At 41.7% G+C, this 23,308-nt stretch overlaps 1 protein-coding gene across 4 annotated transcripts in view; it reads left to right on the forward strand.

The window, feature by feature from the left end:
• The window catches only part of IMMP2L (inner mitochondrial membrane peptidase subunit 2), a 597,632-nt gene that overhangs the window by 79,699 nt on the left and 494,625 nt on the right, over window positions 1-23,308 (forward strand). For all 4 annotated transcript variants that reach the window (XM_070947097.1, XM_070947099.1, XM_070947100.1 and 1 more), the window contains exon 2: window positions 5,940-6,077. In XM_070947097.1, coding sequence (XP_070803198.1) covers window positions 5,943-6,077 — 135 coding nt within the window. In that variant the 5' untranslated portion in view covers window positions 5,940-5,942. The remainder of the gene's footprint in view (window positions 1-5,939; window positions 6,078-23,308) is intronic.

The raw sequence follows: 23,308 nt of genomic DNA on the forward strand, positions 1-23,308 counted from the left end.
GATGGATCCCTCCTTTTTGCCCAAGGCCAACTCATTATATCGTGCCCAGGAACTGGTGTTACCTGATTTCTGCCCGGGCCCGCAGCATCGCCTGGAAGCCCAGTGGCATACCTTGGATGTCAGGAGGGCCCTCCACAGGTACATTAAATGGACTGCACCTTCCCGGAGATCTGAGGTGCTCTTCATCTCCTTCCTTCCTGCATCAATGGGCTGGAAAGTAACTTGTTCTACAATCTGCTGCTGGATTAAGGCGTGCATATGCAAGGCGTACGCGCTGAGGAATAAGCCCCTGCCGGGACGGATTCTACCACACTCGACAAGGAGTGCTTCCACCACTGCAGCTTGGGCCACCCAGGCTTCCGTGATCGACATTTACAGGGCGGCCACCTGGATTTCACTTACTCCGTTCATCCGCCATTACAAGGTTGACTCCTTTGCCTCAGCTGAGGCGTCCTTCAGATGGCGTGTGTTGCAAACTGTCCACTCTACGACGGCCACCTGGGAGCATTTAGCCTCCCTCCCTTCTTAGTACTTGCTTGGATATATCCCACGCTTTTGGATTCTCCAAGCAGCGTGCTGGAGAACGGACGTTGTCTTACCTTAACGTCCCTTCTATGTGCGCTGCTTGAGAATCCAACCTGCCCTGGCCGGCTTCTGCTCTTCAGTTCCGGATGGCTCTACTTGACATTCTTCTTGTCTCATCCTTTGTGAACAAAACTGAACCTCAGCCGACTGTCGGTGGAGGCGAGTCAACAAGATTTAAAGATATATTCACTCAGTCTCTGGCTAACGGACTAAGAATTACCCACGCTTTTGGATTCTCAAGCAGCGCGCATAGAAGGGACGTTCAGGTAACACAACGTCCATTTCCCCATCTCCTTCAGTCCTCCTAGGAAAAGCCAATTTGCTTCTTCACTCGTTATAATTTCTGCTATTGTAAAAGACTACAGGCTTGAACTTCAGAGAGGTATATTATATCAGCTCATTTAATTCTAAGAATATACAGTCCCAATTTCTTTTTTCTTTTTTTTTTATTGAAAAAGTTTTACAAATACAAATTTTTCCCCCTTCCCCCCCTTTCCCTCCCTAACCCTCCCTTACCCTCCCCTCCCCCCATGGCTTCCCCAGAATGAAATCCAATTATACATTTCTTCCTGACATTCTAGTATACTATCCCCTGTAAACTATACATTTCTAGACAACATTCATCTAAAAATTATCTAATACTTCTTAGTTTAGTATTTATTCTACACATAATCTATCCCTATCCTCCACTCCCTTACATAAATCTCTTGTGTCCGGTCTTTTATATATGCTGATAATTTCACCATTTCTACAAGACTAGCCAGCTTCAGAGTCCATTCTTCAATAACATCCCTTTTCCAGTATAACCTAGTCTATCACCATATACCCTATCAGTTTTGTTTCACCCACTTTCCCGCAGGTCCGCCATATATAATTATTTATAAAATCTAAACAATCACATCAGATCCTTCTTCCAACAGAGTATTTAGTGTCTTTAGTTGTCATCTGCCCACATTGTTAAGAAATACTTTTATGTATAACCCCCCCCCCCGAGTGACTTTATACTTATATTCCATATAATATCTTCGCAAAGTCTTCCATCTAGATTATTAATTCCATCAATCGTGTTAGGGGAACAACCAGATCAACTGCAAATGCCCTTGTTCCGTAATCCTCTTGCCTCATAATTATTCCCTTCAACGTACACATAATCCATCTTTCTTAAGATCTATAATAGAAAGTTCCAATTCACTCAATTACAGGCCTTCTCCACATGCTTAAACACCAGCACTGCAGGGATCTGTTTATTCTTCTCAAGATAGTCCAATAAGCTTATAATTTGCCTCACATTATCTTTCATATATCTGCCTTCTATAAGTCCTACATAAACATAAATCGGTTCTTAGATAACTGGCATTGATATGTTGGATAATAGTTTTACAAAAAAAAAATTATAATCCATATTCAAAAGAAATATTGGTCTAAAACTTTCTAGTTTTGTGGAACCTGCTTTTTTTCCTGCCTTGTAGTGGCTTGAAGCTCTGCTGTTGTTGCTTTTCTGGAATTTGTTTATATGCTGTTCGAGTTGTATGCTGATCTTTAACTGTGCAGGACATTAGATCAAGATCCACAGCTGCTTCTCTTGTGTTTTTAAGTGATCCAGCTAAAACCTTTAAAGGATAATCCAAGCGCGGGTCATCCAAAGAGCCCCCTGTATTTCCTTGTATTTCCATTGGCTCCACCTCCATCTGCTTCCACTGGACTTTAGTCTTTTGTTCAATTTGCTTTTCTTTATCTCCCTCCTGTATTCCTGACGCTGACAATATACGTGGAGATGTTGGGCCAATTTTAAAAACATTGCGATAAAATTCTTCCGCTTTTTCAACAGTATTTAATCGATATCTTTCTTCTTGATACGTCAATCTTATGCCAACTGGGTCATCCCATCTGTATGAAATCTGTTGTTTCTTTAGTTCAATCACCAAAAATCCAAAATCTTTTCTGTCTTTTAACATCTTAGACGGCAACTCTTTGTAAATCCCAATCTGCCTTCCATCCACTTGTAGGGTAGAAACAAAAGACTTTTGCAAGATGTCATTTCTTATTCTTTTATTTGTAAAATATATCACTACATCTCTGGGCAATTGCCTTTGTCTTGCTACCCAAGAATTCACTCTGTAAATCTTATCAATTTTGGACAAAACCTCTTCAGGGCTAATCTTTAACATCACAGCTAAAGCATCAGCACAGATCCTTCTCAAATCTCTGTTATTTTCCTTTATCCCCCTCAGTCTTACAGCAAATTCCATAAATTTAAATTGCATCATTGTAACTTCATTTTCAATCTTTTGCATTTTATTATCCACATTATAGATCTTATAATCAGCTTCCTTTATTTTAGACTCTACTTCTAAATTGGTTTCTTCGATTCTTTTATCAATCTGAAGAATTATTTCTGAGAAGCCACTCAGAACTGTCAAAAAATCTCGCTTCATCTTATCATACCTTTCTTGCACCAGTTTCTTAGTTTCCTGTTGAAATTTCTCAAAACTTCTGGTCCATAAGCACAATAATAAATTCCTTCAAGTCTTTAAAATCAGTGCTCAAAATCTGCTCTTGTAATTTATGAGTAGGGGACCCCCCCCCCATACAGCTTTGTTTTCTGGCATTAAAGCCATTCTGCCACGCAGACAGACTCTTTTTTAAGGAGGAAATCTTCTCTCCCTTCTCACCAGCACAAAATCCTCTCAGAATTAATCAAGTCTCTAAGGGAGATAGAACATAAAGACAGTTTGGGAAAAAAAAACTTTTTCCTTCTCCTCTAACCAGCGCTGTTATTTTAGATACTTTATAGCATACTGAAACAATCAAGCAAGTCCACTTTCGCTTTCAGCTTTTTTTTTTTTTCCCTTTCAAGCAGCTAAAGCCGGGCGCCATTTTAAACCTTCATTCTTTCTTCAATCTTAAATCCAATCACAGGGGTAATATATATACTTGCAGTTTTAGATTCCAAATCCGGATTTCACTGTTTATTTTAATCCTTTAACTTTCACTAATTACGTTGGTTGTGCCATCTGGCTCTGCAATAAGCAGAGTTCCCCCATCGTCCGGAACCTCGGCGAGCTGGATAGGGAGCCTCATCCTGCTTCCTCCCCAGAGGCAAAAAAGACACTCTGGGGACTTCGCAGGGGCTCTACCTGCTCTCGCCGGCTCTCCTCACGCTTCTTCAAAGAAGCAGAGTTTTTTCGAGCCGCCTCTCAGCTGTGGAGGCGGCTCTTTACGGGCGGCGGGGCTGGCGGTCATAAAAGACCGTCTGGCAACGACAGCGACCGGAACCGGAAGACAGTCCCAATTTCTTTTGAATTGAAGTAATCGATTCCAAATCACATTCCTTTTGTGAATCTAATTCCAAAACAACATGTCTCTTAATATTTTGCACAGCCATTATCATTGTATCAAACTTTTTGAAGAAGCTTTCAGCTAGAAATTGCATGTTACCAAATAATCTTTTCAGCCAGCTCTGTTTGTTTGTAATCCGATCCATTGTTACTCTGTGTAAATTAGTCAGGAAACAAAGAATGCTGAAGCAAAGTGAAAAAATAAATTAAAGTGATAGGGAGGATATGTTATGGATATGTCAATCCAGAGTTAAAAGAAAAATTAAAAAAAAGAAACTCCAAATATTTTGCATGTTAATAAAGTACAAAAACCCTAAGGTAAAAGTCTAATATTGATCAAATAAAAGCCCTCTCTAAGAGGTTTACAGAGTCAGCATATTGCCCCCAACAATTTGGGTCCTCATTTTACCCCCCTCAGAAGGATGGAAGGCTGAGTCAACCTTGAGTCTGGTGAGATTTGAACTGCCAAATTGCAGGCAGTTGGCAGTCAGCAGAAGTAGCCTGCAGTACTGTACTCAAACAACTGTGCCTCCGTACTTTTTATATTTCTGTTTTAAAATTTAATAAAATTACTATTAAAAAGAATTTATGAAAGTCCAGTCCTTCCCCTCCAAATATTGATCCCAACCAGGAGAACCAGTTTAATGAAAAGCAGGAAAATAGTAGTGTTCCAATATTTGAGGGGCTGCCACAAGGAAGAGGGGGTTGGCCTATTCTCCAAAGTAACTGAAGGCAGGACAAGAAGCAATGGATGGAAACTAATGAAGGAGAGAATCAACCTAGAACTAAGGAGAAAACTCTTGACGATATATTTGCAAAATAGTACTATTGTATTTTTCGGAGTATAAGATGCACCGGAGTATAAGACGCACCTTAGTTTTTGGGGAGGAAAATAAGAAAAAAGCTGGCAGGTGGATCGGCCTCCCGGAATACCCCCAATCAGCTGTTCCCAGAGGTGAATTTTAGCAACAGGTTCCTTGGTTGTGAGCTCTGTACCTTGTTTTTTGTTTTTTGTTTTTTGCTTTTTTTTTCTGCCTCTGAAACTTCTGAAACTCTGTTTCAGAAAAAACTTTTTTTTCTGCCTCTGAAAGCCTCTGAAATAGAGCTTTAGAAAAAAAAGCTGAAGTTCTGTTTGGGGGCTTTTTTTCTGAAGCTTCGTTTCTGATGCTTTTTTCAGCCTCTGAAACCTCCGTTGGAGAAGCTGGGAGGGACTACATTCGGAGTATAAGACGCACCCAGATTTTTTTTGGGGAAAAATACTTATACTCCAAAAAATATGATATGTGGTATTTAGATTTTCCTGGCCTCGTCTAGCCTGGCTGCTCAGGTTTGGCCTTGAAAGTAAACTGTGTAGACCAACACCAGCTATGTACCAGGATGGACTAATCACTAATGGATCTATTGTGTTAATATTGTCCCACAACAACCTTAACTAGCTGCCAGGTTAGAACATCAGCCCTCGTGATACCACTAGATAATAATCATTCTTCATATGTCTTATGTTCATTTCAAATGATTATTTTAGAAATCTGATTATGATAATCTCTTTTATTTCATCATTTTCTAAATTATTTTTCATCTGCTATTAGATGAGATTGTGTGGAGTAACAAAATGAATAGGGTCCTTTCAACTGCATAAGAGATGAAGATAAAATTTTGGTTTAAGGAAGGAAGGGCAATTTTTATCTGTTTCCTTTTTGTCAAAAGGAAGGCAAGGACAAAAGTAATGAATTGAAAGCATTCATCTTACTTCTTCTTTCTTCCTGGCCCATTTTGTGCTTTGCTCTAATGTTTGGTAAACTTTGTGATAATATACAAAGACATAAATAGCTACTAATGAACTAATGAGTTGGAAGGAGGTAAAGTTAACAGCCAACATATTTGGTATCACTTCATTATATTTTTTCATTCCACGTATTTGGTATTACTTTATTTTATTTTTTCATGCAACATTTCTTAAAGTTATTTGTCAGTTCTGAAGTCTAATTTATATCGTGTTTTTATTTTATCTTTCAGATTATGATACAGATGCAAGGCTTTGGGAGAAAGTATATTAAAGCCTTTTTGAAAGGTTTTTTTGTTGCTGTTCCTGTGACTGTCACTTTCCTCGACAGATTGGCTTGTATAGCGAGAGTAGAAGGGACTTCAATGCAGGTAACTAGGATCTTTTCTGCTGTGTTCATTTTTAGGTACCAGGTTTCCCCGAAAATACAACCTGCCCCCAAAATAAGTTCTAGCCTGATTATTTTGGAGTGGGTCTAATATACGCCCTACCCCAAAAATAAGCCCTAGTGAATGGAGTGGTCATGGCCAGCACAGGAGGCAGCCCTTCCCTTCCCTGTCACCTCAGGGTTGCTCAGCCCCTTAACCGCGGCCCGTGGATCAGCTGATCCAGCGAGGGCCAGATGTTCTGTCTCTCAAGGTGCCTGGAGATGTTTCCTTTTTTTTTTAATTTTAAAAACAAACTTTATTCAATATAAGAAGATAAAAATTGTACAAAACATTCTTAACTCTAAAAATTCAATTCTAAATTACATACATACTAAAACTAACAAACAGGATTATCTATCTATAATATTTAAACGTGAATATATATATATATACATTAAACTTAATTTCTTAATGACGGTGTATATTTGTTACCTTTAATTTCTTACTATATTTGACTTTACTTTTTTTCCCATTGATTAATCCATTCATACCATCTGTCCCATATTTGGAAATACTGTGAGTCTTCCTTATCGTTTAATTTTAAAGTTAATCTATCCATTTCTGCGCATATAAATATCTTTTGAATTATTTGCTGTTCTGTTGGCAACTGTTCTAATTTCCAGGATTGGGCTAGGGTTAATCTAGCCGCCGTGATTATATGTAACGTGATGTACTTTATTTCCTTTCTACTACTTTTTTTAAGCATACCTAACAAAATTTCAGGTTTTAGGTCAATCTCTTCTTCTGTTATTTCTATTATCCAGGTTCTAATTTTCATCCAAAATTTTTTGATTTTTGGGCAGAGCCACCAGAGATGATAAAAGGTTCCCAGTGTTTGTCTGCATTTCCAACATATCAGGTTTAAATTTGCATACATTTTTGCCAATCTAGCAGGGGCTAGGTACCACCTATACCACATCTTGTAATGGTTCTCTTTATATGTTGTTGCTTTGTTATTCTGCAATTATTTTCCCATATCATTTCCCACTCTTCCAATTGTATATTTCTTCCAATGTTCCTAGCCCAAGCTATCATTTGACCTTTAACTATGTTTTCTGCCAAGTCGAACTCTAATAGGTATTTGTAAATCTTTGAGATTAATTTTCCCTCTTTGGTTTCTAATAATTTATCTAGTTGGTTAGATTTTATTTCAACTCCTCCTTCTTCACTGTCTTTTTTGTATCTGGTTTGTATTAATAAGTACTGCCACCAGTCCATTTCTATACCCTGGTCCCTGAGCTTTTGCCGTGATTTTAGTCTTCCATTTATATCCAGAATTTCTTTGTATCGTATTATTTTTTGGGTGGCTGATGTATTGGGGTGCATTGTTGCCTCTAATGTAGATATCCAGCCTGGGACTTTCATATAGTGCTTACGTTTAATTTCCAACCAGGTGCCAATTAGTGAGTTTCTTATTAGAATGATTTTTGAAATGTTTATATGTTTTATTTCCAATATTCCACAAATAAGCATGCCAGCCTTTTAATAAATCGTGACCTTCCAATTTCAATATTCTTTGGTTATCCAAATTGACCCAATCCTTAATCCATATCAGACTTGCCGCTTTATAATATTTTTCCCAGGCTGGTAGGCCAAAGCCTCCTCTGGTTCTATCATCCTGTAATGTTTTTAAATTTATCCTCGGTTTTTTCCCCTCCCATATAAATTTTGAGGTTATTTTATTCAAATTTGTAAAGAAATTTTTCTCTAATTTAACCGGGATAGTTTGAAATAAGTAGAGGAGCCTTGGGAGTATATTCATCTTTATCACCGCAATTCTTCCTAGCAGCGATAATTTAAGTTTCCCCATCTCTCTAGGTCTTTTTTAATTTGTTGTATTAGTTCTCCATAATTGTTGTCTTTGATAGCTATATTTCTGGTTGTGAAGTTTATACCTAGATATTTTATCTTTTTAACTGCTTGCAGTCCTGATTGTTGTTCCAATTCTTCTATTTGTTTTATTGTTAGATTTTTGGTTAATATTTTGGTCTTGTTTTTATTAATTTTTAGCCCTGCCACCCTGCCAAATTTCTCTATCTCCTCCGTCAATTTTAATTGTATTTCTAGTTGGTCCTCTATGAAGAATACAAGGTCATCAGCAAAGGCTTGGACCTTGTATTCTTCTCCTTTTACTTTAAGTCCTTTTATGTTTTTATTTAGTCTAATTCTCCTAAGCAGATTCTCCAGGGTTAAAATGAAGAGCAGGGGTGAGAGTGGGCACCCTTGTCGTACTCCTCTACTTATTTCAAAGAAATCTGTTAATTCCCCATTCACTAGTAGTCTTGCCTTCTGATCTGTGTATATTGTAGATATTATCTTTTCAAATTTCTCTCCAAATTTCATATTTTTTATCTGTTGTGTCATGAATCTCCAATTGACCCGATCAAATGCTTTTTGTGCATCCAGAAAAATCAGCGCTGCCTGTTTCTCAGGATGCACCTCATAATATTCTATTATATTAATCACCATCCTTAGATTATTTTTAATTTGTCTTGTCGGCAAGAATCCATTCTGATCTGGATGTATTCTGTTATTTAATATTATTTTTATTCTATTCCCCATTAAGTTCATAAACATTTTATAATCGGTATTTAGTAGGGAAATTGGCCTATAATTACTAATTTGTGTTGTATCTGTCCCTTCTTTGGAAATTAATGAAATATGTGCTTCCTTCCAAGATTCTGGTATCTTTGCTTCTTTTAATGCCTCATTGTAAACCTCTAATAATATCCCATTTAATGATGTACCTAATCCTTTGTATAGTTCTATTGGTAGCCCATCTGTTCCCAGGGTTTTATTATTTTTTTGTTTCCTGATTGTTTCCTGTAATTCCTCCATCGTAATCTCCCTATTTAGCATCTTTTTTTCCTCTTCCGTTATCACGGGCATTTCCTCCTTTTTTAAATATTGGTCTATTTCTTCTACTTCCACCTTATCTTGCTTATATAGGTTTTGGAAGAATTGAATTGTTATTTTTTTTTCCTGGGCTCTGTTGTAACTTGCCTTCATTATCCTGTAGTTGATGGATTATTCGTTTTTCCCTTTCTTTTCTTAGTTTATAAGCCATCCACCTCCCCGGTTTATTTGTCTGCTCAAATTGATTTTGTCTTATGAATTTCAATGCATTGACATATTTTTCTTGTTCAAATATATTCAATTTGTGTTTGGCTGCCATCCAATTGACTCTTATTTGTTCGTCCCCTGGTCTTTCCTGTAATTTCTCTTCCCAATTTTTAATCTCACCATAAATTTTGTTATATTCCTTTTCCCTCTCCTTTTTCCTTTTACTATTATATGCTATTGTTATTCCTCTAATGTAGGCTTTTGTTGTGTCCCACAAATTTTGTAAGGATGTCTGGTTTTTATTATTATCCTTGGAGAACCATTTCAGTTCTTCTTCTATTCTCTCAGTATATTCTTTTTCTTTCATTACCTGTGTATTCATCATCCATCCACTTTTCCCCTTTCTCCATCCTCTCCATTCTATTATTAATGGGTTATGATCAGCCCAGTCATTTGTCCCTATCTCTACTGATTCAATCTCCTGTGTTAAGGTCTTCGTAGCCCATACCATGTCTATCCTCGACCAAGATTTGTGAGGGTTGGAGTAGTATGTATACTTTTCCTCTTTGGGGTTATATAGTCCCCAAATGTCTACTAACTTTAGTTCTATGAGGGATAAAAATGTTTTTGGCAACAAATTTTTCTTCTTATTATTTTTTATTCTGATTACTTCTATAGTCTTTTTTTGGGTCTACAATGGCATTAAGAACGCCTAGCAGGCATACATTTTCTATATTTTGTTCTATTATTTTTTCATGTAGGTTTTGGTAAAATTCTTTTTGTTCACTATTTGGTGCATATACCACAACTAATAACACATTTTTACCTTTAAGATTAACTTGGATCATCACGGTTCTTCCTATTCTATCTACATATTTAAGTTTGCTTTCTATCTCTTCTTTAACATAGACTGCTATCCCTTTTTTCTTCTCATCTGTTAATGATATATATAATTACCCTAGTTTTTTGCATTGTAGATACTTTTCTTCTTGTTTTCTTATCTGGATTTCTTGAAGACATACTATGTCTGCTTTTTGTTTGATTAATTTTCTTAATGTTTGATTTCTTTTAACAGGAGAGTTAAGTCCGTTTATGTTTATTGATATAATTTTCAGATTCCCGTCCATTTTTAAAAGTTGGTCTTACTTCTTTTTGTTCCTTTACTTCCTGTCCCTTTTTTTTTCTTGGTTTTGTGCTCTTGTCGTTACTCCTTCTTCTTCTTCTTCTTGAATTTCCCCCTCTTCCTCTTTTTCTTTCTCCTTATTGTTCTTTCCACATAGGGATATTTGGTCTTCTCGTCTCGATGTTGTTTTGCCTCTCCTTCCCGACTCTTCTCCTCTGCCGTCTGTTCCTTCTTGTTCCATCACCTGGTCGTATACGTTTTGTGATAAAAGTGGATACTTTTATCTTTTTCCCCTTCCACGTGGCTAATACTCCTTCCGGCAATAACCATCGAAATAATATTTGTTTTCTGTTTAATAATGCAGTGAGGAATCCATAATCTTTCCTCCACTCTCTAATTCTTTTTGGTATTTGTTTTAATGTTATTATCTCTTTTTGTTTATAATATATTGGTTCTTCTTTAGCTATTTTAAAGACAATATCTCTAACCTTCTTTCTTACAAAACGTACGTGGACTTCTCTTGGGAGCTTATGTTGTCTCGCGTAGTTGGTATTTATTCTATTTCGTTGATAATCTCTTTATCTCTTTGCAAAATCTCGGCTATCATTTCAGCCATTACTAATGTCAGGTCTTCATCTCTTTCTTCTCTTATGTTTTGGAATCGTAAATAGAATGCCGCTCTCTCCATTTCAAATTGTGCCACTGTACTTTCAAGTTCTTTATTGAGACCTGTCATTTTTACATCTAATAGTTCTAATTTCTCTTCTGTTTGTTCTGTTTTTTTTTCTATGGCCATAATCCTTTGGTCGTTTTTTGTAATCATCTCCTGAATGGAGTCCATTTTTCCATCTAGTTTTTGGATATCTTCTTTGACAGAATTTTTTTTTTTTATTGAAAAAGTTTTTCAAATACAGATTTTCCTCCTTCCCCCCCCCTCCCTAACCCCCCTTCACCCTCCCCTCCCCCCATGGCTTCTCCAAGATAAAATCCAAATTGATATCACATTATATAATACTTTACCACCCTTTTACACCACCCCCTATGTGCTAACCATTTCTTTCTAACATTATTATTATATCCCTCCTATACTATACATTTCAAAGCAACATTCAGCTATAAAACTATATAATCCTAATTTAGCATTTATTCAACTCATAATCTACCCATTTCCTCCATCCCCACACATATATCTCTTAATTCAAATCTTTTAAGTATATTAATATCTGAACATAACATCCCTTTTCCTAAACTAAACAATCAGTAACCTAACCTATCTCCACCCACTTTCCTACAGGTCTACCATACATAATATTTTTAATATCTTTGTTCTTCTGCCCGCACCACTAAAAGATATTTCCATATATGAATAAAATCCTCAAATGACTTTAAATTTATAATCCATATAGTGTCTTTTGTAACATCTTTCAACTAAATTATTAATTCCATTGCCCATGTTAGGGTAACATCAGCTTCAGCTTCCAACAGTATATTCAGTATCTTCCATTACCATCTGCCCCCATCAATAGTAAGTATTTTCGTATATAAAAAACCACCCGAGTGACTTTATATTTATATTCCATATGGTATCTTCTGTAATGTCTTTTATCTAGATTATTAATTCCAACCACCACATTGGGGTAACAACCAGATCTTCTGCATGCCCCAATCCCATAGTTCTCTTGCCTTATAGCTCAGCATATACGTAATCCATTTTTCAAAGAGTCCAAGATAGAAAATTCCAATCCACTCAATCAGAGGCCATCTTCCACATCCCAAAAGCACCAGCACTGCAGAGATCTGCCACTCTCCTCAAAATAGTATAAGTCAATAATTTGCCTCAAGTATATTTCATATATCAGCCATCTATAAATCCCGCTTATTATATTTAATCGTCTCTTCAATAACTGGCATTAGACCAGTGGTTCTCAACCTTCCTAATGCCGCGACCCTCTAATACAGTTCCTCATGTTGTGGTGACCCCCAACCATAAAATTATTCCTAAAACCATTGAAAATATGTGTTTTCCAATGGTTTTAGGTGACCCCTGTGAAAGGGTCGTTCGAACCCCAAAGGGGTCGCGACCCACAGGTTGAGAACCACTGCATTAGACTGTTGTTTAGTTTAGAATTTTTTAGTTTTGTAGGACCTGCTTCTTCTTTTCTTAACTTTTTGTGGTTTAGATCTCCATCCTAATTGCCTTTCTAGGACTTGTATATCAGCTGATTGAGTTCCATGCTGGTCTGTAACTTGATAAGACATCACATTAAAATCCAATAAATTTAAGAGAGGCGGCTCTGGATTTTGTCTAGATTATTAATTCTAACCACCACGTTAGGGTAACAACCAGATCTTCTGCATGCCCCAATTCCATAGGTCTCTTGCCTTATAACTCAACATATACGTAGTCCATTTTTCAAAGAGTCCAAAATAGAAAGTTCCAATCCGCTCAATCAAAGGCCATCTTCCACATCCCAAAAACACCAGCACTGCAGAGATCTGTTATTCTTCTCAAAATAGTATAAGTCTGTAATTTGCCTCAGTTATATTTTCATATATCAGCCTTCTATAAATCCCGCTTATTATATTTAATCGTCTCTTAAGTAACTGGCATTAATCTGTTGGCTGAAAAAGAAAAAAAAAATTTTTTTTGTTTAGTTTAAATTTTTTTTAGTTTTGTAGGACCTGCTTCTTCTTTTCTTAACTTGTTGTGGTTTAGATCTCCATCCTGGTTGCCTTCCTAGGACTTGTATATCAGCTGATTGAGTTACATGCTGGTCTGTAACTTGATAAAACATCAAATCGAGATCCAAAGCTGCCTCTCTTATATTTATAGGTGATCCAGCTATAGCCTCTGAAGGAGAATCCAAAAGCGGCTCATCCAAAAAGCCCTCTGTAACTTGTTTACCTCCATCTCCATCTGCTTATCCTGAGTTTCATTTTCTTGTTCATTTTCAATGTCTTGTTCCTAACACTGGTGACATACATGGAGATGTTGGGCCCATTTTAAAAACCTTGTAGTAAAATTCTTCTGCTTTTTCAACAGTATTTAGTTGATATCTTTCTCCTTGATATCTCAATATTATACCAACTGGAGCATCCCACCTAAATGGGATGTTTTGTTTCTTTAGCTCAGTCACCAAAAATCCAAAATCCTTTCTATCTTTTAACATCTTGGACGGCAGCTCTTTATATATCCAGATCTTCCTTCCATTCATTTCTGGAGTGGAGTTAAAAGACTTTTGCACAATATCATTTCTTATTCCTTTATCAGTAAAGTAAATCACCACATCTCTGGGCAACTGCCTTTGCTTTGCCACCCAAGAATTTACTCTGTAAGTCTTATCAATCTTACAGAATACTTCTTCAGGACTAACCTTTAAAATCACAGCCAGAACTTCAGCAGACATCTTTCTCAAGTCCTCTCTGTTATTTTCCTGTATTCCCCTCATTCTGATCGCAAATTCCATAGATCTGAATTGCATCATTGTGACTTCATTTTCAATCCTTTGTTTTATATTATCTGCATTGTAAGTCTTGTGATCAGCTTCCTTTATTTTAGACTCTACTTCTGAGCTATTTTCTTGAATATTTATCAAATCATTTTCAATTCTTTGTATTTTATTATCCAGATTATGAATCTTATAACCAGCTTCCTTCATTTTAGACTCTATTTCTAAGTTGATATCTTTATCCATCTTTATAATTATTTCTGAAAAGCTTTTCAAAGCTGTTACAATATATCGTTTCAGGTTATCATACTTTTGTTGTACCAACTCTTTAATTTCCTGTCTAAATTTTTGAAGATTCTGGTTCACAATCTCATCATGTCTTGCCATCTCCTCCAAAACAAATTCCTTTAGGTCTTTAAAGCCATTCTTCTGCATCTGCAAGCTCAAAACTTGTTCATGTGATTTATAAATGGGGGAGCCCCCCCCCCCCACAGCTTGGTTGTCTGGCTTTGTCAGTTTTAACGCCATCCTGCCACACAAACAGACTTTTTTTTTAAAAAAAGACTTCTCTCCAGACAATATCAATATCAAGTCTCTAAGAAGGAAGAAGCATGAAATAGGAATTTTTCTCTTCACTTCTAGCCAGCACTATTGTTTCAGATACTTTGTAACGTATTAAACTGTTCAAACGGAAAGACTTTCGCTTTCAGCTTTCTTCTCAAGCCTCAGCCAGTCGCCATTTTAAACTTTCTCTTTTTTTCCCTTTCACTCTTTCTTCACTTTTAAAATCAATCATAGGGTTGTTAGAAATACTTGCAATTTAGAGTCCCAAATCCGGATTTCATCCTGCTTGTTCAGACAGTCTGTTAGTTGTCGCTGATTGGGTTGGTCCCATCGTCTGGCTCTGCAAAGCACAGAGTTCCCCTGAAGCCCGGAGCAGTGGCGAGCTGGATAGGGAGCCACATTCTGCTTCCTCCCCAAGAGTAAAAAAAAAAAAACTCTGGGGAGTTCGCAGAGGGCTCTACCTGCTCTCGCCGGCTCTCTCTCACGTCTCCTCAATGAGACGGAGTTTTTCTAGCTGTCTCTCAGCTGTAGAGGCGGCTTTTACGGGCGACGAGGCTGGCGGTCCCGAAAGACTGTCTGGCGACGACGGAAGCCAAACCGGAAGCCCTTTGACAGAATTTTTAATTTCATCTAAGTCTCTCCTGGTTTCCTCATGATTTTTAGACATATACTCTTGCATTTTTTGCATAGTCTCTTGTATTGTTACTAACGTGGTCTGAACTGTCTGCATACTCATGGTCAGGGTTTGTTTTTCAGTTGGGAAAATCCCTTCTATAGTTTTTTGCGTCGCTGGAGATGCCATTAATCCAATTGGTGTTGAAGTAACCTTCTTCCCTGATTTTACTGTGGTTACTGTAGTAGATGTCATTTTTTTCAGAATTTTATATTGTTTTTCTAAAATTCTGTCTACTTTTTTCCAAATCAGCATCCGCTTCTCAATCAATTTTTTTTATACTATTTGATATTAAAGTTCTTAAATGAGATTAAATATCTTCTATTTCTATTATTCTTATGGTAAATATCCTCTTATATTCAGGTATGTGATCACAATCTATATTGCCTTACTAATTTACTTTATATCTCTATTATTCCACTATTATTCTGATTGATTTTCAATTCAATTGGTTATACTATACAAAGCTATAAGTACTATATAGCCTATAGAAATATATCGTTAATACAAACTTATACCAACTGTTATGATATTCTATCTCTAAGATAATTAATTAGTTATCTAACAGACGTTATAATAAATTAGATCTGTCAAAACGTATATAACGGTGTATGAATCAAAATATTACAATATTACATTATTTAAGCAATACTAAGTTAATATATATATATATTAATTAATACTATTTGAGTTAAGTTGATCTAATAAATAATTAAGATAATTAAGAATAAATTAATTAAGGAATAATTAAGAATAAATTACTATAATTACACAGTAAAATTTATAATTCAATGTATCGTTAATATTGGTAGTTATTATATTTAAAATATATGTTGCATATAAGTATATAATATAAGTATAAGTATAATATGGGTTTTTTTTAAAAGGGTTAGTTACTATAAAATTCACTGATCACGTTTTTGCAGTTCTCCAAAATCCACCAATATTAATCCACTCTTCTTAAAGTTAGAAAGCAAAGCACACACAGTCTTTCACTCTTACTGTCCAAAATGGCGATCCTTACTTTCTGGTTTCTTTTTATCCCAGATTAGTTGTTGTCTATATTGTTCTTCTCCATCGGTGTAGCTTTACCCAGAAAAGAAAAATCAGCATCCTGCTTCCTATCGTTTCTTCCTCCAAGATATACTCTCTTGCAAATGTCTCTTCAGTAAATAAAACTAACGTGGCAGGTTTCGCTGAGTCACTTCGCTCCCCTCATTGTTTGCCGCCTGCACCTTTCCGAGTCTCTCTGCCTTTCTGCTACTCCTCTGGGCTCTAGGGTTGATCTCCTCGCAGCAATCGTCAATAGAGTTATTTTAACTTTTTGTTCTCCTGCTCACACTGATTTTCACCCCATGCTCACTCGTTCGCTTCCTGCTTTTATACTTGAAACGTTGAGTCTCTGCTCTGGCCAGATCGGCCGTCTTCTTCCCGCGTCCAGAATAAGAGCTCTTCTCAGTGCGGCGGGAGACCGCACCTTTCCACACCACCTCCTCCGAAGTATCCCTCTTTCAGTCGGTCCGCCCCAAGACCGATCTCTCCCACAACTGGCTCCAAAACGCTGAAAAATCAACACGGAATGCGGAGCACTCCTTCTCGGTGTCACCTCAACCCACGCCTCAACCAGAAGTCCGCCTGGAGATGTTTCCAGCGCACTCTTACTAGCCCCAGACCTACCCACAGTGCCAGGAACCTTGCAGCCGAGGCCAACATGAGAAATGGGCTCCCTTGCAGCGCGTCCTCTCTGGGCCTCGCCTGCCTCAGAAGACAGGGATTCTGCAGACATCCTGGCCATGTAAATGCTGCCCAAATCCCCAGATTGTTCGCAGCTCAAGCAAGCCGCACAGCCTCTCCACATGCCTGCCCGCCTACCACACCTGAGCCTGGCAGGCACTGTCAGCCCCAAACCAAGCAGCAGGGAGACTTCGGGACAGCGCCCTTCTAACAGCCACCACCCTGGCAAAGGCAAAGTGGAAGCAGGCAGTGGCCACACAGGGCTCCTCCGATGGCCTCCCCAGTCCCGGCCCTGCTCGCAGGCAGCCCATACACGAGGTCTGGGCACGGGTTGAGCTTGGCATTTCACCTTCCTGTCTGTTGTGAACTTTTGGCTGCATGCAAGGAAAGCAGAAGCAGCACAGACCCTGGCTTGTTTCTCTCCCCAAACTCTGCGCAGAAGCGGCAGCACTGCTGTGAGGTTTGTCATACCGGTGCAGCCTCTTGGAGCAGGACCCTGCAAGGCTTGTTGTGGTGTTGCATGCGTGAATGACAGCACCGCCATGAGCTTCATCACACTAGCGCAGCTGGCGTCCTACTACTCCTGGTTGTGTTGGTATGTTGAACCTCATGATGGTGCTACCACTTGCAACATCCTGCTCCAAGAGGCTGTGCCGGCACAACGAGTCTCACAAAGACTCATTTCTGGCAGAGTTTGAGGGAGAGAAACACAGACCAGGGTCTCTGCTGGCTTGTTGCTGGACTTCTTTGGATTTCGATTTCAGTTTTTTTGTGACACCTTCTGGCCATTGGCTGCTTCCCGCCTACAACCATTATAGTCAAACATGCCCAAGGCTTCACACAAATCGAAGCATGGTCACAAAGCAGGGCGCTCTGAGGATCCACCGCATCTAGGGGCCTCTTCGGGCAGTAAGGAGGTTACTTCTGGATCCCTTTCTAGGCCGTCGGATTCAGACCATCCCCAGCCTCATCACAAATCCTCCTCTCACTCTCACCCTTCCCATGCGGAAGGGTCACCAGGATAAGGTACTTCAGAAGCTGTGTGCCAAAGCCAGCGGCCACCAGCAATCGGCCAAGGAGATGACTACGATCTCTCCGCATGCAGCCATGGCATCTGATCCTGGGGTACAAATGGATCAACTTTCCCTCCAGGAGTGTCCGGCTCCCCCGCAATTCTGGATCCTGGTCCAATAGCAGATTCTGGCACGCCTCCACCCGCCTTGCTGGTCTCATCCGAGACAGTGTCAGCACCTCCTCCAGCTGAATCTGGCCCTGGGGGGCCACAACAACATAATTTTCTCTCGCCAGAACAAATCCAACAGTTAATTGTAGCAGCGGTGCAACAGTTATTGGCGTCCCAAGTTCTGCCTGCCAGCAGAGCTGCCTTGGTCCACTCCGGTCTCTCTACCTCTCGGGTGGATGTCCCGCAAGAGGACGCTCTTTCCATAGAAGCACCGGATTCTCCCGTTTTGTCCGTTTCAAGCCGTGCATCGTCGCAGGCCGAGGACGTTTCTCACGATTTGGACCTGTCAGAGGACGAGGGGCTCCCTCCGGACCAGCCCGCATTCACGGGCTTGTTTCCCCAAACTTTGTTCAAATCGTTACTGCACAAAGCTGTCCTTACAGCCCAGCTGGGCTCCCCGCCTCCAGCGCAGGCTGGCCCTACGACGTCAAAAGGGTCTCTGAATTCTCTTTGCTGAACTATCCAGGCCTGTGGACATCATTCCTACCCCCCCTCTGTTCCTTGAGGTCATCTGGAAACAATGGTCCTCCTCCGGATCGGCCCTGACCCCCACTTCTATGGACGAACGGAATTACTGGGTGGCACCGAATCTGGCCGACCTTCTCCAGGTTTCATCCGTAGATGCCCCAGTGATTGCACTCTTGCCGCACGCCCTGGTCCCTGGCGCTTCAGATGAAGGCCTCCACCCTGAGGAACGTCGGGCAGAGCAGGTTTTGCAACTGGCACACCAGGGGGCCGCCTGGGCCATTCGTTCTGCATCAACAGCGTCATTCTTTAACCGCACTATGCTCCTATGGCTCCGTCATCTGCAAGAGAGTTTGGCCACTGAGGATGTCCGCGTTCGACAAGAATTGAACAAGATCATTGCTGCCACACAGTTCTCTGTGGACGCTAACCTCAATGCCACCCGATTTGTGGCCAAGTCCCTCTCCTCCTCTGTTACTGCCCGGCGCTTAGTCTGGCTTCGCCACTGGCAAGCTGATTCCAGGCATAAATGGCATCTGGCTTTGGTCCCCTTTTCTGATTCCAAGCTCTTTGGGGACCCCGTTGATGCTTTCCTCACGGAGACCAAGGACAAAAAGAAGGTCCTTCCGGCGATCTTCCGTAGGGGAGACTCAAGATTCCACCCTTACTCATCCCGTCCCCAGTCTCATTCCTATGAGGGGTCTTCTTTTTCCGTTCCCTCTGCCAGACCGCAAGGGAGTTGTCAGCCTAGACAGTGGGATGTTCAGGACAGAACGCCCAGAGGTAGGACATTTGTTTCCAAACGGCCCTTTTGAGGGAGAGGAGGTCCTTCCTTCCTTCCTTCCTTCCTTCCTTCCTTCCTTCCTTCCTTCCTTCCTTCCTTTCTTTCTTTCTTTCTTTCTTTCTTTTATTAGATTTATATACTGCCCTACTCCTGAAGGACTCAGGGCGGTGAACAGGCACAAAATAAAATACAGAAATACAAAAGTTAAAAGATATAATTAAAACCAGATTAAATAATTTAGTCCAAGACAATTCAAAATCCCAATAATTTAAAACAAATTAAAATTTTGATGTAAAAAATTTTAAAACGGGAGAAAATTAGGCCAGGCCGGTTTCTCTAGGTGCTGTCATTAACTGCATCCCGGACCCTCCCATAGGGTCCGGGATGCAGCCCTCTTTGCCCCTGTTTGGAAAGGTTCCACCTCCAATAAATGGGTCCTGGCCATGTTACGATCTGGGTTGGCCATTGAATTCGTCTCCCCTCCTCTGATGTCTTTTGTCTGCTGTCCGCTTCCCAGCAACATCGAGAAATGGGTCCTTATGGACTCAGCGGTTCAGCATCTCCTTTCAATCAGGGCTATTCAGTCTGTGCCTGAGATTGAACAGGGGACGGGATTTTATTCCCGTGTTTTTCTTGTACCAAAGTCATTGGGGGGTGGGTGGGTGGAGACCTATTCTGACCTTAAGCGTTTGAACCGGTATGTTGTATACTGGAAATTCAAGATGCAGTCCTTAAGATCAATACTCAACTGTGTTAGGAGGGGCGATCTCTCTTCCATAGACCTCACCGAGGCCTATCTCCACATTCCCATCCTTCCCTCCCACAGGAAGTTCCTTCGGTTCTGCTTGATGGGTGCCATTTCCAGTATCAGGCCTTGCCCTTTGGCCTTTCGTCTGCCCCTCGGACCTTTACCAAGGTATTGGTTGTATTAGCAGCATTCCTTAGGGCTAAGTCTTTTCATCTTCAATGCTACTTAAACGATATTTTGATTCTGTCCTCTATTCCTCAACGAGCTTCCACTGATCTTCAGCTGACCCTCCAGACCCTGGCTTCCCATGGCTTCTCCATTAACTTAGAGAAGAGCCACCTTGTCCCTACCACTCGTCTGCTCCACCTGGGGGACCTGATAGATTCGGTGGCAGGGAGGATCTTCCTTTCGCGTGAACGGCAGGATAGCTTGAGGTCTCTGGTTTCTAAGGTTGAACGGGCTAGGTCGGTGTCTCCCCATGTACTGTCACAGCTCCTGGGCAAAATGATCTCTGCCATCGTGATAGTTCCCTGGGCTCAGTTGCACTCGAGGGAACTTCAATGGTTTCTTTTGCTGTTGCAGAAGGCGGGCAGAGGCACTTCTACCACGAACATTCCCGCCTCCAGAAAGGTGATCAGGTCCCTGGGGTGGTGGTGGTCATCTGCAATATCCCGAGGTTGTCTCTTCTTCGACCCGTGGAGAGTGGTGAGCCTTCTGGGTTGGGGTGCTCATTTTCTGGGCCAAGTGGCACAGGGGACCTGGAACAGCACCGACGCCCGTCGCCCCATCAACTGGCTGGAACTGCGGGCGGTCTACTTGGCGCTTCGAGCCTTTCGTCATCTCATCTCCAACTCTCACGTCCTGGTTCTAACGGACAATATTACGGCAAAGGCCCATATCAATCGTCTAGGGGGCACACGGTCCCTATCCTTGATGTCGGAGGCCTTGAGATTGGCCGTCTGGTCGGAGACTCACCTCGCCTCGTTGTGGGCGGAACACATTTCTGGTGTCACCAATGTTCAAGTGGACTGGCTAAGCCATCAACGACTGGATCACATGGAATGGCGCCTTCACCTGCACATCTTACGCCAAATTGCGGCATGTTTCAGGACGCTGGTGATCGACCTCTTTGCCACGTCGGACAACGCTCAGCTTCCGCGCTTCATCTCTCGGTACCAGTCACTGCATATGGAGGCCACCGACGCTCTATGATCCCCGTGGCCACCAGGGCTACTCTATGTGTTCCCTCCGGTCTCCCTGCTTTCCTGCATGATTCGCAAGCTGTTGGAGCGAGCGGACATCATCCTTCTGGCTCCGCATTGGTCACGCACCTGGACCTGCAGTGACTACGGCTGACCGCTTGGTGGTTGAGCGGCGCGCCCTAAGAGAGGCCAACATCCCGGCAGAGGTGATATGCACCATTCAGGCTTCGCGACGGTCTTCTATGGACCAAATTTACTCAGCCACCTGGCGGGCCTTTTGTACATGGTGCGATCGGAAGGGGGTTCTACCCTTCCAGGCCTTGGTTGTCAACATTCTGGTGTTCCTTCAAGAGGGCCTTTCCAAGCGGTTTCCTCCTAATACATTGAGAAGGCAGGTGGCGACAATCTCGTCGATCCTTACCTTCGGATCGTTGTCTTCCTTGGCACAGCACCCCTTGATTCGGCGGTTCCTGTGGGGCGCTACCAATCTATGCCCGCCTGTTCTGCATCGATACCCAACCTGAGATCTCTCTGTAGTTCTAAATTCTCTTACGGGTGCCCCGTACGAGCCCCTGCGGACGACTAGCCTGTGGCTCTTAACTTGCAAAGTTGCTTTTTTGGTAGCTATTACCTCGGCCCACCACTTCTTGGAGATGGCCGCCTCTCCATCCGTAATGACCTCTGTGTTTTCCACGAGGATCGTGTGGTACTCTGCCTGGACCCTACCTTTGTGCCCAAGGTCAACACGACCTTCCACCGCATGCAGGAACTAGTCCTGCCCAACTTTTGCCCTCGCCCGGCTCACCGACTCGAACGGCGGTGGCACTCTCTGGATGTCCGGTGGGCACTACACATTTACATTAAGCGGACTGTGGATTTCCGCAGAACTGAAGCTCTATTTGTCTCCTTCCTGCCGGTTTCTTTAGGTCGCAAGGTGTCGTCACCAACCATAGGACGTTGGATCCGGCAGATGATAGCCAAGGCCTACAAAGTACGTTCCCTACCGAGACTTCCTCGACTGACTGCGCATTCTACCCGCATCGCTGCGACATTGGCAGCCTGGGCCACCCAGGCCTCACTGCTCGAAATCTGCAGGGCGGCGACGTGGACTTTGCCTTCTCCATTCATCCAGCACTATAAACTGGACAAGTTTGCTTTGGCAGATGCCGCCTTTGGTCGTCGGGTGCTGCAGCGAGTTCTCTCGTGGGAGGGTTCTTTGGACCAGCCTGGTCCCCTCCCCAACTGTAGGGACTGTGATCTTTGGTATGTCCTATCTTGGCTGCTGTCTCCACCCACAATGGAGAAGGGGCGTTGGTCCTGCCTGAGACGCACCTTCTCATTGGGTGGAGACAGCAGCCAGACCCTCCCTTCGCCAGTCTGGTCTCTATGTCTTTGCCTTTCTTTCCTCTTTGATTTGGTCTCCCACACGCCGAGCCTGTCTTCTTGTCTTCGCCAAAAGCTGGGTCTACCCAGTAACAAGGGCGGGACTTCACAGCTTTGACAGGCTCAGTCTATCAACCTGAACAGACGAGCACAACCCATCCTGGCTGCTGTCTCCACCCAACGAGAAGGTGCGTCTCAGGTAGGACCAACGCCCTCTCCCCTCCCTTGCCAAACTTTGTGTGTAGGTATGAAGTTTCACAAAGCTCCTTAATCCGGGACTGCTGGCTCCCTCACTTTCTGCTTTTTATACACATACTGATGTACCCACCCTTCCTAGGGCTGCCTTTCTCCTTCCCAAGACTCCATTTCCGAGGAAAGAAGAGTGCTGGGCGGCACTGGATTCCCCCCCCACCAGCTCCTCTCAGCCTCAACTTTGCTCCTGAAAGCCTGCAGGCCACTTCTCTGGTTGAGCTCCACCAGAGCTTGGTTTTGGGAGAGACCCTTGGAGAGGTGAAGTGGGGGGGGGGGGCTGAGGGCAAGCGGCAAGGCAAAGCTGATAGCTTTCCTTTTGCTTTATCTCCCAAAAGCGCTCCTCAGGCGTGGCCACTTCTGCAGCAGGAGATGCGCCCCACTCGCCTTGCAATGGCCTTCCAAAGGGTACTCTAGCAACAGCTACCGGTATCCACATTTTTTTTACTGTTATTTCGTTCTGACTCACGTGGCCCAGTACGGTGTTAAGAGTT

This window comes from Pituophis catenifer, unplaced genomic scaffold (genome assembly GCF_029215685.1).
Source record: "Pituophis catenifer annectens isolate HBS135680 unplaced genomic scaffold, rPitCat1.0.hap2 SCAF_7, whole genome shotgun sequence".
NCBI lineage: Eukaryota > Metazoa > Chordata > Lepidosauria > Squamata > Colubridae > Pituophis > Pituophis catenifer.